Here is a 14,903-nt window from a genome sequence, read left to right as displayed (position 1 = left end):
GAACAAACAAATGAGTGATTATAAATACAGAAAGTAGGCTAAACACCGCTGTGACCACTGGGAAAGGACACTTTAGATGACCATTACTGTGGCCTGGGCGTCCGTCGTGTCCGGAGTGACTGCTCATGAGAGGGCTGATTTGTGTCGTAGCTGGGTTGTCTGGTTTGGCGAATTCTGAACGATTTGAGGCTGGGAAGGATGGTGGGGGCTTCCTGCTGGGTGTTCAATGTAGGCTGGCTGTATCTGATGTGGAGGGCCTCAATAAAACCTTCCATCTATTATAAGAACAAGAGAACTAAAGACCTTATCATGAAAAATAACAGCTCCCCATGCCCACCCGACATCGAGTGTGTGAGTCTGGTGTACCAGTTCAAGTGTCCTTTTGGGGACTGTACGCCCCAAGATTCCTACCTCGGACTCACTACCACTCGCCTTTCCAGACGGTTGACATACCACCTTAACAATGGAGACCCTAAGCGGCACCTCCAGGAGACCCATAACATTCCAATCACCAGATCCATCTTAGTGGACAATACCATAATTTTAGACCGAGAAAGTGACAAGCGCCGCCTTGCCCTCTTTGAGGCCCTCCACATCAAATACAGCCAGCCTACATTGAACACCCAGCAGGAAGCCCCCACCATCCTTCCCAGCCTCAAACCGTTCATAATCCGCATGGACTCCTAATCTCAGTGAGACACACCACAACACCCTTCAAATCATACAAAACAAAGCCCTAAAAACAATTACAGGCTGCACAAATACAACACCTACAGACCATTTACACCATGAAACAAAAGTCCCCAAAGGTACACAAACACTTGCTGCAGCCACCACAAACACATCACACCCGCTACACTACATAGCAGAACACCCACACACACCAAGAAACATTAAAACAACACCCAAAGACCTGTATCACACACAGATACTCTCTTCTCTTCCTCCACAACCACCAAATACCAGCCTCCGGAAACATATTCTTAATCATATCACTCACCGCTCCATTAACACACTAAAAGACAACACACTACTGCATGCCAGACCCCCTGATATCCACCCTTCTGAATCCTCTCTCCCACGAAAGGACAGAGTCCACCTGGCCAGACTGCGGTGCGGCCACCACCCAGCACTTCTAAGCTACCAGAAGAGGCTGGATGACCGCATTGTGAACAGCTGCCCAGGATGTAACACTTCACCCCATACCATACAACACACAATGGAAGACTGCATTATACACAATCATGCACGCAAACAACACAACATACACTCTATAAAGGATTTGTGGGAAAACCCAGTTTCGGCTGTGGCATTCCTTGGGGAGACGGGACTGCTCGGACAGACAGTCTAGGGAACGACAACAACAACAACCCAGCTACGACACAAATCAGCCCTCTCAAGTGACCCTTCGGCCAAGCATGAGGTGGCAACAACAACCATTCTGGTCCATAAACCCACCAATTGAATCTTTCCTTAAACACCCCAGCACTGCAAGGTTTGGTGACAAAATCAGCCATATTATGTTCAGAAGGAACATAAGTAAAAGAAATAGGAGTATACTTGGCTTTGAAATTTTCCAAAAGATTGGAAATTTCCTTCAATCTACTATTAACAAATATTTTCTTCTTAGGAGCCTTGTTGGTTAAACTCTAAGAAAGAGCAACTTGACAATCAATAATGAGTACAACCGAATCAACCAGAGAGGCAGATAGGAGACACCTTGACCTTGGCAAACAGAAGAGAGCCATTAGACTCCTTTATCTCTCTTCTTTCTTGCCCTACATAGATGCCACACCCATAAGCTTCCTTAGAAGCATCAGCAAAAACAAACAACTTAAGGGGAGATTCTGAACAGAATGTTTTCCTTTTAAAGGATAAGTCATTAACCTCCCTAAAGTTTTCTCATGGGAGGAAAACAAATTCATCAATAGTGTAAATCAAATTGCAAAATCATTTCATTCACTGTTAAGTCCTTGTAACTATGGAGACTGTCCCTTCTTGGTCTGTCCTCAGTTTCATCCTGGTCAGTTTCACTAATGAGATTACATACATTGATGGGTACGAATCTTTCAAAATTAGCCATTTGTAATTTAAACAAACACTTGTTCTAATGCCACACATCTTTTGCTTCTCATCTTGAATGAATCCGAAAAAAGATTCACTGTTTTTCTTCCCAGACTTCTTCTCAAAGATAGAACCACCCATTTTATGCTTCAACAATGATTCTGAATACTGTTGCTCCCACATGTGTACCCAGTTCGTGGATATCCTCCATTAGAGGTATTTAATAACACTAAAAACTGAAGCGTCAGTCGTTCATCGACCCCGTTTGACCTGTCCCATGTATATATATATATATATATATATATATATATATATAAAAATTAATATATATATATGTATATATATATATATATAAATATATATGTGTGTGTGTGTGTGTGTGTGTGTGTGTGTGTGTGTGTGTGTGTGTGTGTGTGTGTGTGTGTGTGTGTGTGTGTGTGTGTGTGTGTGTGTGTGTGTGTGTGTGTGTGTGTGTGTGTGTGTGTTTGTGTGTGTGTGTGTGTGTGTGTGTGTGTGTGTATGTGTGTGTGTGTGTGTGTGTGTGTGTGTGTGTGTGTGTGTGTGTGTGTGTGTGTGTGTGTGTGTGTGTGTGTGTGTGTGTGTGTGTGTGTGTGTCTGTGTGTGTGTGTGTGTGTCTGTGTGTCTGTGTGTGTGTGTGTGATTCGCCATGGTCTTGGATCACGTGTTGGACTCGTGATTGACAGTTATTAACCTCCCGTATGAGAGCTCAGAGCCCGTATGATCGATCTATGGGTAATACTGTGACCTTACATTCACACACACACACCCAACTCCCCGCCCACGAGAGCTGGAGTAACAACCCACAGCGCAGCGATACTGAAATTATTTCAGCCCTGGGCGGGATTCGATCCCGGACCGCCGAAGTGGCAGGCGAGAATTCTAACCACCGCACCACGAGGTTGTGTTTAGTGTGTGTGTGTGTGTGTGTGTGTGTGTGTGTGTGTGTGTGTGTGTGTGTGTGTGTGTGTGTGTGTGTGTGTGTGTGTGTGTGTGTGTGTGTGTGTGTGTGTGTGTGTGTGTGTGTGTGTGTGTGTGTGTGTGTGTGTGTGTGTGTGTGTGTGTGTGTGTGTGTGTGTGTGTGTGTGTGTGCGTGTGTGTGTGTGTGTGTGTGTGTGTGTGTATGGTTGCTTTATAGGATTCAATAATCACAACAGTTTAAAACAAGTAGTTTAATGTATTGAGATACATATATTTTGCATTCAATAACAACAAATTGCTCTACACAGTATTAAGCTTTGCATTTTCGCTGCGCTTATAAACTTTAGTAGTTATTCAAGCTGCTTCAGACGACTTTATTCAGCAAGGAGAAAACTCCTTCCACATCAAAAGAGTTAAAACATATCTCGAGTCCAACTCGATTAACTCTTTGGTACAAAATATTTATTAAATTTATTTATTTATTCATTTATTTATTTACTTATTTATTCATTTATTTATCTATTGCAATTTTCGTTGTTTATCCTGGTTGCCTCCAGGTGATTTTATTTAGCCGAGGAAATTTCCCTCTCCTCAGCAAACGAAGTATTATTTTTTTTTTCTCTCAGATCAAAGATGATGCAATTTTTCCCTCCGAGAGAACTTTCCTAAAGTTTGACAGCTATTTCATGAACGATTACTAACATCTTGAAAAAAATATAATAATCTTCTATTCACTACCAGGTAATACAAAAGCTGACATTTACTTTTTTAAAGTTGTCATTTGTAGTTTTCTTCTGATGGGGAAGCTGGTAAGATGAAACTCTCTGCGAAACTCTCTGTGAAACTTATATATATACATATATATATATATATATATATATATATATATATACATATATATATACATATATATATATATATATATATATATATACATATATATATACATATATATATATATATATATATATATATATATATATATATGGTAAAATCTAGGAGGGGCAATGTTACTAGCGGAGTCCCCCAGGGCTCGGTTTTGGGTCCCTTGTTGTTCATTATGTACATAAACGACTTAGACGATGGGATAAATAGTGATGTTAATAAGTATGCGGACGACACTAAAATAGGACGCCTAATTAGGTCAGGAGACGACACCCAGATTCTGCAGGATGATCTTAATAAATTGTTAACATGGTCGGTGAAATGGCAAATGAACTTCAATATCTCTAAGTGTAGCGTGTTAAACGTAGGGCTACACAACCCCGAAAATAGATACAACTTAGATAACACTTTTTTTAGAAAAATCTGAGTGCGAGAGGGACTTGGGAATTCTGGTGAGTCCGGACCTTAAAACCAGGAAGCAATGCATTAGCGCCAGAAATAAAGCTAACAGTGCATTAGGCTTCATTGCTAGGACGGTAACGAATAGAAGTGCAGAGGTAATTATAAACTCTATCTAGCGATAGTTAGACCCATCCTTGACTATGCGGTACAGTTTTGGTCTCCGTCCTACAGAATGGACATAAATTCACTAGAATCAGTACAGAGAAGAATGACCAAAATGATACATGGACTCGGAAATTTGCCTTACAAAGAGAGGCTTAGGCACCTAAACTTACACTCTCTGGAAAGACGCAGAGTGCGGGGTGATCTAATAGAAGTGTTCAAGTGGATCAAAGGCTATAACAAGGGTGATGCAAACAAGGTCATAATAATAAAACAACAGGGCAGGACTCGCAGTAATGGGTATAAACTAGACAAATTTAGATTTAAGAAGGAAATAGGCAAGAACTGTTTTACTAATAGGGTGGTCGATGGATGGAATAAACTTAGTAACCATGTAGTAAGCACTGAAACTATCAGTTGCTTTAAAAAACGCTTAGACAACTGTATGGATGGGGATGACAGGTGATGATGGATACGGAGCTGCCTAGTGTAGGCCTTATGGTCTCTTGCAGTCTCCTTTATTCTTATGTTCTTATGTATGTTCTTATATATATGTTGATGAAGGTGGAAAAAAAGTCACGGGTCTAGTTCCAAGTTTCTGAGTTTATTCTTGACCGGTTTCCCTCTATGCTTCTTCAGAAAAAGCATAGAGCGAAACCGGTCAGGAATACTCAGAAACTCGGAACTAGACCCGTGACTTTTTTTTTTCCACCTTCATCAACTTATCATAATGTACCAGCAATATATATACATATATATATATGTATATATATATATATTATATATAGATATAGATATATATATGTATATATATATGTATATATATATACTTACCAATGTACTATCATAGTGGAGATGGGTTGAACGCAAACTTTCGTGTATGTGTATGTAACTCGAGCATACAAATATATAAGAAAAGTTGCGCTCAACTTATATCTCTCTTGATGGTGTATTGATCTAAGTCACTACGGCACTGGTCACGTGCTTGCCGCCGTTGGTTCGAGTCCTCGGGCGTACCACGTTTCAATTTCTGCATGTGCCTCCACGGTTCTTCCGATGTTGATGGCTTAGAATTAAAGTGCATTGTGGTTGATAAAAATGTATCTCTAGTCACTGGGACCCATTCAGTATTGTACAAATATATATATGTATAAATATATATATATATATATATATATATATATATATATATATATATATATATATAACAAAGCAGTAGCAGAGACGTTGTCCGAGACGTTGGGGCTTTCCCTATCTTCCAAGCAAAGTATGGCTCGCTTCATGGAAACACTTATGGTTGAGTGAGTCTAATTTTTCTCAGATACCACTGAAATAGTGTAGTCACAGGTGACTAACGATACAAAAACGCTTCCTGGGACACTGGGATGATGATGATGTCTCTTTCATGTAATATGTGATCAACTTCGCATTTTTATCATGAAGTTCACAGGAAGGGTCTTGTGATGGTAACTCAGGTCAATAAACCTTCTAATACCATGCAGAATTAAAGAATAAACTATCTTAGAAATAGGCCAGTTAAGAGCCAAGGTATGGACCGCTATATCAATGCGCTACAGCAACAGATACCAGACTATTTTATTTCCTAAGCAAATCTTACGGTGGTATCTTCTTAGATACTTCTTGGTAAGTGCACAGAGGAAGCAAAAAGAAAAATGCTCACTCCTCTCAAGGCCAGGTTTTAACCCCTTGTCCGTCACACTCTCCCATTTTAGACACGGTAATGATATCTGGGAGAGACGGCACTCAACACACGGCCCTACCAAGAACAGAACTGTTGGTTGATCCCTTGCTCGATGGCGGCATAATTCTCGTTAACGTGAGCTTCGATCTGCTCCACTAAGTCTGGTCCATGCTGCTTGAGGTACTGAGTCACCTCGTCCTGGCCTTCAACCTCAGCCTGGAATGAAAGTAAAAAGAAATGTATGTCAAGAAAGATGTCTTTTTTGTATTTTCGAGTTCAATCAAGTAATCAATGTCTTCTTCAGACCTTGAATCTCATCTCGAAAAATAGGAAGAAAATATATCAAAACATATATAAAAATGTCTTTTTTTTATATATACTTATTTTGGCCCTAAATCTCAGCAGGGACAAAAAGATAGAAGTATATATCAAACGAAATTTGACATTCGAGTTTTGAGTGAAATTCAAATAATTTATTATCATTTTTCATATTTCTTACGCTGAAATAAAATTATACCAGCACTTATACCTTCCAATGTTGACCTGATTTTTTGTATGAAAAACCATCTCGTTGTCGACAAATGACAACAAAAAGGTGACAGAAGGACGACGATCCCAGAAAAAAAAATACGGCTCCCCTGGAGAGGAACCGACCAGTCTCCGACCAGTCTCCGATTAGAGAGGAACGGACCAGTGTCCAACCAGTTTCCGATTAGAGAGGAACCGACCAGTTTCAGTGTCCGACCAGTCTCCGATTAAAGAGGAACCCACTAGTGTCCAACCAGTCTCCGATTAGAAAGGAACCGACCAGTGTCCAACCAGTCTCCGATTAGAGAGGAACTGCTCAGTGTCCGACCAGTCTCCGATTAGAGAGGAACTACTCAGTGTCCGACCAGTCTCCGATTAGAGAGGAACCGACCAGTCTCCGATTAGAGAGGAACTGCTCAGTGTCCGACCAGTCTCTGATTAGAGAGGAACCGACCATTGTCCGACCAGTCTCCGATTAAAGAGAAACCGACCAGTGTCCAACCAGTCTCCGATTAGAGAGGAACCGACCAGTGTCCAACCAGTCTCCGATTAGAGAGGAACTGCTCAGTGTCCAACCAGTCTCCGATTAGAGAGGAACTGCTCAGTGTCCGACCAGTCTCCGATTAGAGAGGAACTGCTCAGTGTCCAACCAGTCTCCGATTAGAGAGGAACTGCTCAGTCTCCGACCAGTCTCCGATTAGAGAGGAACTGCTCAGTGTCCGACCAGTCTCCGATTAGAGAGGAACTGCTCAGTGTCCGACCAGTCTCCGATTAGAGAGGAACTGCTCAGTGTCCGACCAGTCTCCGATTAGAGAGGAACTGCTCAGTGTCCGACCAGTCTCCGATTAGAGAGGAACTGCTCAGTGTCCGACCAGTCTCCGATTAGAGAGGAACTGCTCAGTGTCCGACCAGTCTCCGATTAGAGAGAAACCGACCAGTCTCCAACCAGTCTCCGCTTAGAGAGGAACTGCTCAGTGTCTGGAATGTCTCATAACTCTAAGCTTTCACTCAAAGGAGCGACCCCGCGACAAAAGAAAACAGGAAAGTAACAAAATGAATACCCAAGGTGTAGCTTGGCACAGAAATTACCCGAACTTTCTCCAACAAACATAGCAACACTCAAGAAACTGAAGAGCTCACGCAGAAGACCCGAATAAGACATCAAACTACCGCCTGACACATCTGATCCCGATAACAATGAGAGCACGCAATGATAGTTTCAGCCATTCTTGGTTGCAATACAACATCCCAAAAATCAGTAAGATAGTACATATAATCCCCATTTTGAAAACAAGCAAGTAGCTATAGAACCCAACAAAGAATGTGTCTAAAAATTATATGAATACATCTACCTACATCCCCAATTCAACAGGAAATAAAAAAAGACCATTTCACCCATACACTGCTCACAAACTTACCCAACAATCACTGGGAGGCTTCAATAATGAAATCCAATCTGATAGAACTGTAATGTTGGCAATAGACACATGGATTTGGACACAATTCCTAAATACAGTCGGTCAAAATAAGAGAAAATAAAAGAAATACAAAAAAAAAAAATGTTTGACAAGAAATGGATAGTTTCTAGTTGGCAGAGAATTAAGAGTTTCTAGGAACAACTGTCTAGAGCCAAATGAGTAAATAAGAAGTTATTCAAATATAATTCTTCCACCAGAAACCCGGAAAACAAGTTGACATAAGCAATGGCCTTACAACGACACACTTTGAGGAGTTTATTCTGGTTGACGCTAGAAGATTTTATTCAGCCGAGGTGAGGAGGAGGAGGAGGGGGGGCTTCTCCCCCTCAGAGAATTGATGAGGGTGACTTCCATAACTCCGCTTTCACTTCGTTGAGCTCAGGAGTCACCAAGAGGTAGGGATTAAAAGAGGTGCCGGATATCGAAGTTGTTCTGATTCAATATTGACCTGGATTGGCCCTCTGATGGACTGGGTTGTCCTCTTGGCTGACACGTAATTCGTCACGGTCTCTTTAAGGAAAAGAAATATGTCTCTCTCTTTTTTTTTTTTTTTTTTTTTTTTTTTTTTTTTTTTTTTTTTTTTTTTTTTTTTTTTTTTTTTGTCATTTTCTGTGGAGTTAAGGTCACGTGGCTTGCCACCCCAGGACGACCTGTTCACAGGATTATCTTCGAGAAATGACCCAAAGTGGACCAGGATAAGGGGGCGCCCGCATGGGGTGCGGCTGTGTCACGTAGAACGCATCTCTCTGAACAGAGGCGAGATGAGACTGGAGTCTGCTGGATGATAAGGGTGATCGACACAACTGGAGGTAGAGTGAATGCTGTTATATTTGGACTGAGCGCAAGATCTCGCTCTTCCAAATTCAACTGTATTTTTTACATGATTTCCCACATAGTTGATAAACGGTGACTACTTTTCTCCTACCACTTTCAGCCAGTGACGTAGAAACAGTCCCACAACAATACAATGGAGACAACAGTTCATAGTTTCTTCCCAGAGAGATCTGTGTCAGGGCCTGAGCATCATTACTAGCCACTGAGGCAACAACCATTACTACAATTACATGGCGACAACACCCTCCTCATTCACTTAGAATATATATACAAAACAGACAAAAGAAATCCATTCAGGCAGCATCAATTCCTCATCCACTTATAACCACTCTCCATTCACACCTCTCTTTTGTCTCTCCCTTTTTTGCTCAACAGACATTCATCTTACACCCATCTTCCTCATAGTCTTTCCCTCAAGATCACTCCATCAGCTTTTGCTTTCCACATCATTTTCACTAGTCTTTCTTCACCCGTTCTTTCCAAATGCCCAAACCATCCAAGCATTCTTTCGTCAACCCTATCTGCCAACTCCCTTTCCAAATCTGCTCTCTTCCTCACCTCTACATTTCTCACTCTACTGTGAATTACCTTACCAATTCCCTTTCCTATATTCAAGTAAACACAGTTCACAAAAACCTCTTCCCTTAGCAATCCTAATGTTTTTAGGTAAAGGATGGGCAGATTTGCTATGCATGATGTTACAGTTCCAAGGGCAAGATGCCATATATCAGGGGGTCGTGGTTCACCTGCAAGAGGACCCTGTGGCGACGAATTAAGTGATCAAACGATACCTTTTCCATTTTTTTCCTCACTGTGGATTTTTGTGCAATCATTCCTAGCCCTTCTGTGCTCTTCCAAAATATTCTTGTTTCCTCTCGTCTTCCACCTTTTCCATGCCACATCCCTGGGTTTCCTTCTTATTTCACCTTTTTATTAAAACAGTCTTTTATTTTCTTTCCTTGCCTTTAGCACACATTTGTTCGCACACAAGTTTTAGGGGCTTTTATATATATATATATATATATATATATATATATATATATATATATATATATATATATATATATATATATATATAATATATATATATATATACATATATATATGTATCTTTTCAACCACAAATAACTTTTAATTCCATGCCATCACAGTCGAGACTGAGAGTAGCTCGAAGGAGGCATACGTAGGAAATTGAAATGTGGTCGAGCCGAGGACTCGAACTCAGCTCGCCCATGACAAAGTGGCAGTGACTTAGCGTATTGGGCTAAGTCACTGCGATGGCATAGAATTAAAGTGATTTGTGGTTAAAAAAATATTAATCTGTTCACTGGGAACCACTCAGTGTATATATATATATATATATATATACATATATATATATATATATACATATACATATATGTATATATATATATATATATATACACACATATATATATATATATATATATATACATATATGTATATGTATATATATATATACATTTCTTCTTGATTTAGTTATAATTCTTGAATTTCTTACAGTATGCTTATTAGAAGAAAAAAATAAAAGATTGTTTTCCTAAAACTTTATTTGTCTTGTCTCTATGATTCATTTTTCGACTCTATATCTCCTTTTTTCCACCTTTAATTCAACCGTTACTAGGTCACTCTCTTCTTTAGGTTTCTTAGAGTTAAGTCCAGACTTGCTGGAGCGTTATCTCCTCCTTTACCCATTAAACTATTGTATTTTCTATCACACAACTTAATAACTTACTACCCAATTATTTTTCATTGCCACCTGCTCCCCATTCTTCCGAATTAATCTCTTTCCAATTAAAGCTATCAATCTGGGTTATATCATTGTTTTTCATCATTTTCTGCAAGAGAAGAGATGTCCGTGACAATAATATTTGTTATTCAACATTATGCCATACCTATTCTTAGGTGGATCAAATATTACTATGAAGTTCATTTTAACTTGACATTTGGGTTTCAGTTCCCAGATCTATTGCTTCAGCTTTTTCTTCGCTTCGTATTTATCTACAACTATGTAATAGTGGTTTCTATGCCTTTTTCTTTTTGGCTACCCCCCATGTAGGGGGAAAAAGCCTATGGTATATGTATGTATGTATGTATGTAATTTTTACATCTGCCATTTCCCCTCCTCTCGTGTTATATTTTCTATAATGTCTCCAGACTACGTATTTACCGTTTATTAGTTGTAGATCAATATTTATTGGTAGCCTAGGGTCAACAAGGCACAGAATATTGAATTTATTGATTTCTAATTTGCACAGTTTTGCTCTTCTTTTTTTATGTCATTTTTTATCCTTTTAATTTCTTCTTTTGATATTTCAGTATACGGAATGTTTTCATCTCTTAATATTCTAATATAGTTTTAATATCTAATAAAGAGACTCGTTTACCTCTTACAAAGGATTACAAAGATTACAAAGGCGGAGTATGCCGACAGGAGACCTTTTGGTCCATATCTAGGTCGGATGCGAAAAAAAATCATAATAATAATAAATGAATAAATAAAGACTATAATAATGTTAATAACAAATGAAATACATGAATAAATGCGTAGGTATAGTTAAATAATAAACAAACAGGTAAATAGTAAATGATAATAAATTGACATATAACTAATAATTATATGAGAATCAAACAGACAAATGATAACAAAACAAAAACAAATAATATAAAATAAATTATAATCATCTCGTTCTATACCTTGACTCCCTTCACAAGCTTTCTTCTTACCACTTTCTTCCTCAGCAGCATTTTCCACCCAAATATTTTTAAACTCGCCTTTATTTGCTAAATTCGAAGACCTGTTAATTTCCTCGTTTGCCCTGATTTATGACTTGACCTTGGCTTTCACCGAACGCGCACTACTTTTGATGCAATGACCTAACCTAACCATACCTTCAGTTTCATAACATGCACATTGAGTCGTTTCAAACAATTATGAGTATAATTTCTTGCAGTTCCTTCATTTTTTTTCCTTTCCGCCCATGAGACAATATGTCGTTCTGTCCAACCAAAACCAATAACACATTTTCTCTTGTCTACTCCCGCCCTGACCAGAGATTTTTTTTTTTTTTTCTAGGACTTCCCAACTCTTTCTTCTGTTCTGTCCTGTTCCATTTCTTATTATTATTATTCTTCCATGGTCTCGTTAAAGTTGACTTGCTCTTTCCCTAAACTGTCAACATCTTTTCTGAGATTCTGTCACTTGTTCTATCCTTTTCAATTTACATTCATTCTTTTTATCTATAGCATTATATTTGTTCCCTTTAACTTTATTGTTTTCTTCAATCGGTTGTTTAACTTTTTTATTTCCAAGGAATATCTTGAAACTTTTCAGGTTTTGATATGTCTTCTCGAAATTTTGATTCGTGATCTGAAGGAATTTCTCTTGGATCTATCACTTCAATTAATTAATTAGTTGTAATCTTTAAACTGATTACACCATTCCCTCCCCTTTTCTACTTCTATATCTGATTTATTATGCATATTTCCTTGATTCAAGAAATATTTTAAACCAATTTCCTCCTTAGCTGAAAGGTTAATTGCGAACAATATTGACAATGAAACTTTGGTTTGGATCCTCGGACAAGATGTTTACCCGCTAAACGAAATGAAACATCTAGCTAAACTTTAACGCATATATTTTCTACTTGTACCATAAGCAATTAACATATTCATTACACACAGTTCAGACAGTAGATGCACTGTCCATGGCCACGCTGATGCGACGCCACAACTAGATTCTGTTTGCCCTCCACAGAGACAGCTAGTCGATGATCTTATTGCTCTCAACCCGGAGGTGGCAATGGGGCAGCTTTGGTTGGTCTGGTAATGCACAGATAAATTCATTCACGTCCTTCTTGAATTTCTCTACGCTACGGTTATTTGGATCCCTCAGATGTGTCGGTAGGGCGTTGTATAGGGGTGGACCTCTAATTGCAAAGGCGTTCTCCTTCTCACACGCGCGCATACACACACACACACACACACACACACACACACACACACACACACACACACACACACACACACATACACACACACGCGCGCGCGCGCGCAGTTGGTAGAATTCCCAACCGCCACTAGGACGGTCCGGGCTCGAAACCCGCCCAGGGCTGAAATAATTTCAGTATCGCTGCGCTGCGAGTCGTTACTCCAACTCTCGTGGGCGGGGAGCGTATGGTCACAGCATTACCCATAGATCGGTCATATACTAGCTCTGAGCTCTCTTCCGGGAGGGAAATAGCTGTCGATCACGAGTACAACATGTGATCTAAGACCATGGTGAATAACACACACACATGACTTGTCGATTAGCTGTTTAACGTCTCTAACTCCAATGTTACGGTGTCGAGTTCGCTGCGCTCATAGCATGAAAGCTTTTACTAATACGAGTACTACATGTCGTATCTGCCACCCCTTCAGCGAGGGAATGTGTGTGAACGGGCGAAAGACGCACATACACACATACATGTATATACATATATATATATATATATATTTTTTTCTTTCTTTTTTTTTCAGAAACCACCGGGAAATTGAAAAAAAAAAAAACAGATACCGAACGTTTTCGTCTATTAAGACATTTTCAAAGGACGAAAACGTTCGGTATCTGTATTTTTCAATTTCCCGGTGGTTTCTGCAAAAATAGTTCATCACGTGTGTTTTGTGATTTCTTTCCACATACATATAAACATACGGATATCTTACGCTGACGGAGGTCACGGAGAGGTCGATGTTGAAAGTGCCGTATTCGACACAGATGTTGAGCTTCGGCTGGAGGGAGAACTTGTCAGCCTTGAAGGTCACTGTCTGAGACAGGTTGTGGAAGAGCAGACTGGAAATCGAAGAGAAATAAATTATCGATGCTTCAGACATTAGGTTAGTATTCTTAAACGATTTCAGAAGTAAACATGCTTTCCCTTCCCCCTTTCTTTCTTTTTTTTTTCAAAAAAAATAAAGTTAAATATGTCAAGTTATTGCTATGGTCTCCTTTTTTAATTAATTGAAAATGTTGAATGCTTTTGAAGACGGATTGTTCTGATACTTTAATCCAATGCTTAGTGCTGTATCCAGAATGCGTCTGCCAAATTTCCGATAAAAAAATATCCGTTATGTTTTGTTCGACATCAAGTCTGGTCGGTGAATTAATTAGTGATTGAACGATCCCAAAAAGAAACACGCTTCCGATACGAGTCCCGATATTTCTCTAAACTTCCAATTCCGATACTTGCAATGATTATAATTCATGGTTACTTCCAGGTCCTGCAGTTGGTTTGGGGAACAAATACCTTAACAACAAAGTAGATTTGTCAACAATTTATAGGAATCGAATGTTTATAGCTGTATCGGGGCGAGTATCGGATTCGGATGCTTAGAACAGTATCGCAACTCATATTGGAATCGGATGTTTAGAGCATTATCGGGGCTCGTATCGGAATCTTTAAAAAAGAATGTATATTTCTCAACGATTTATAGGAATCGAATGTTTATAGCAGTATCGGGACGAGTATCGGATTCGGATGCTTAGAACAGTATCGCAGCTCATATCGGAATCGGATGTTTAGAGCAGCATCGGAGCTTGTATCGGGATCTTTAGAAAAAGAAAAATTATATTCCTCACCACAACTATTGATATGAGGACTTAAAAAAAAATTCCAGAGCCATTGAGGGGCTTTCCCTCAAGATCATTATTCGAATGTTTAGAACAGTATCGCAACTCATATTGGAATCGGATGTTTAGAGCATTATCGGAGCTTGTATCGGAATCTTTAGAAAAAGAAAATGTATATTTTTCACCACAACTATTAATATGAGGACTTACAAAACCTTTCCAGAGCCATTTAGGGGCTTCCCCTCCAGAGTGCCTGCCAGCGTATACGAGTCGCTAA

The 14,903-nt window shown here is 39.3% G+C and overlaps 1 protein-coding gene across 3 annotated transcripts in view; it reads right to left on the bottom strand.

The window, feature by feature from the left end:
• Nucleotides 1-5,601: 5,601 nt before the first annotated feature.
• Nucleotides 5,602-14,903, bottom strand: part of LOC143032136 (uncharacterized) — a 78,638-nt gene continuing 69,336 nt past the window's right edge. For all 3 annotated transcript variants that reach the window (XM_076196595.1, XM_076196593.1, XM_076196594.1), the window contains 3 exons: nucleotides 14,837-14,903; nucleotides 13,723-13,849; nucleotides 5,602-6,370 (listed from right to left, as the gene is read on the bottom strand). The exon at nucleotides 14,837-14,903 is cut by the window's right edge and continues 37 nt beyond it. In XM_076196595.1, coding sequence (XP_076052710.1) covers nucleotides 6,230-6,370; nucleotides 13,723-13,849; nucleotides 14,837-14,903 — 335 coding nt within the window. In that variant the 3' untranslated portion in view covers nucleotides 5,602-6,229. The remainder of the gene's footprint in view (nucleotides 6,371-13,722; nucleotides 13,850-14,836) is intronic.

Source organism: Oratosquilla oratoria, chromosome 13, assembly GCF_046742065.1.
Source record: "Oratosquilla oratoria isolate Oo_2021 chromosome 13, ASM4674206v1, whole genome shotgun sequence".
In the NCBI taxonomy this organism is placed as follows: Eukaryota; Metazoa; Arthropoda; class Malacostraca; order Stomatopoda; family Squillidae; genus Oratosquilla; species Oratosquilla oratoria.
Note: the sequence above shows the minus strand (reverse complement) of the source record. Positions and strands in the feature narration are given on the sequence as shown.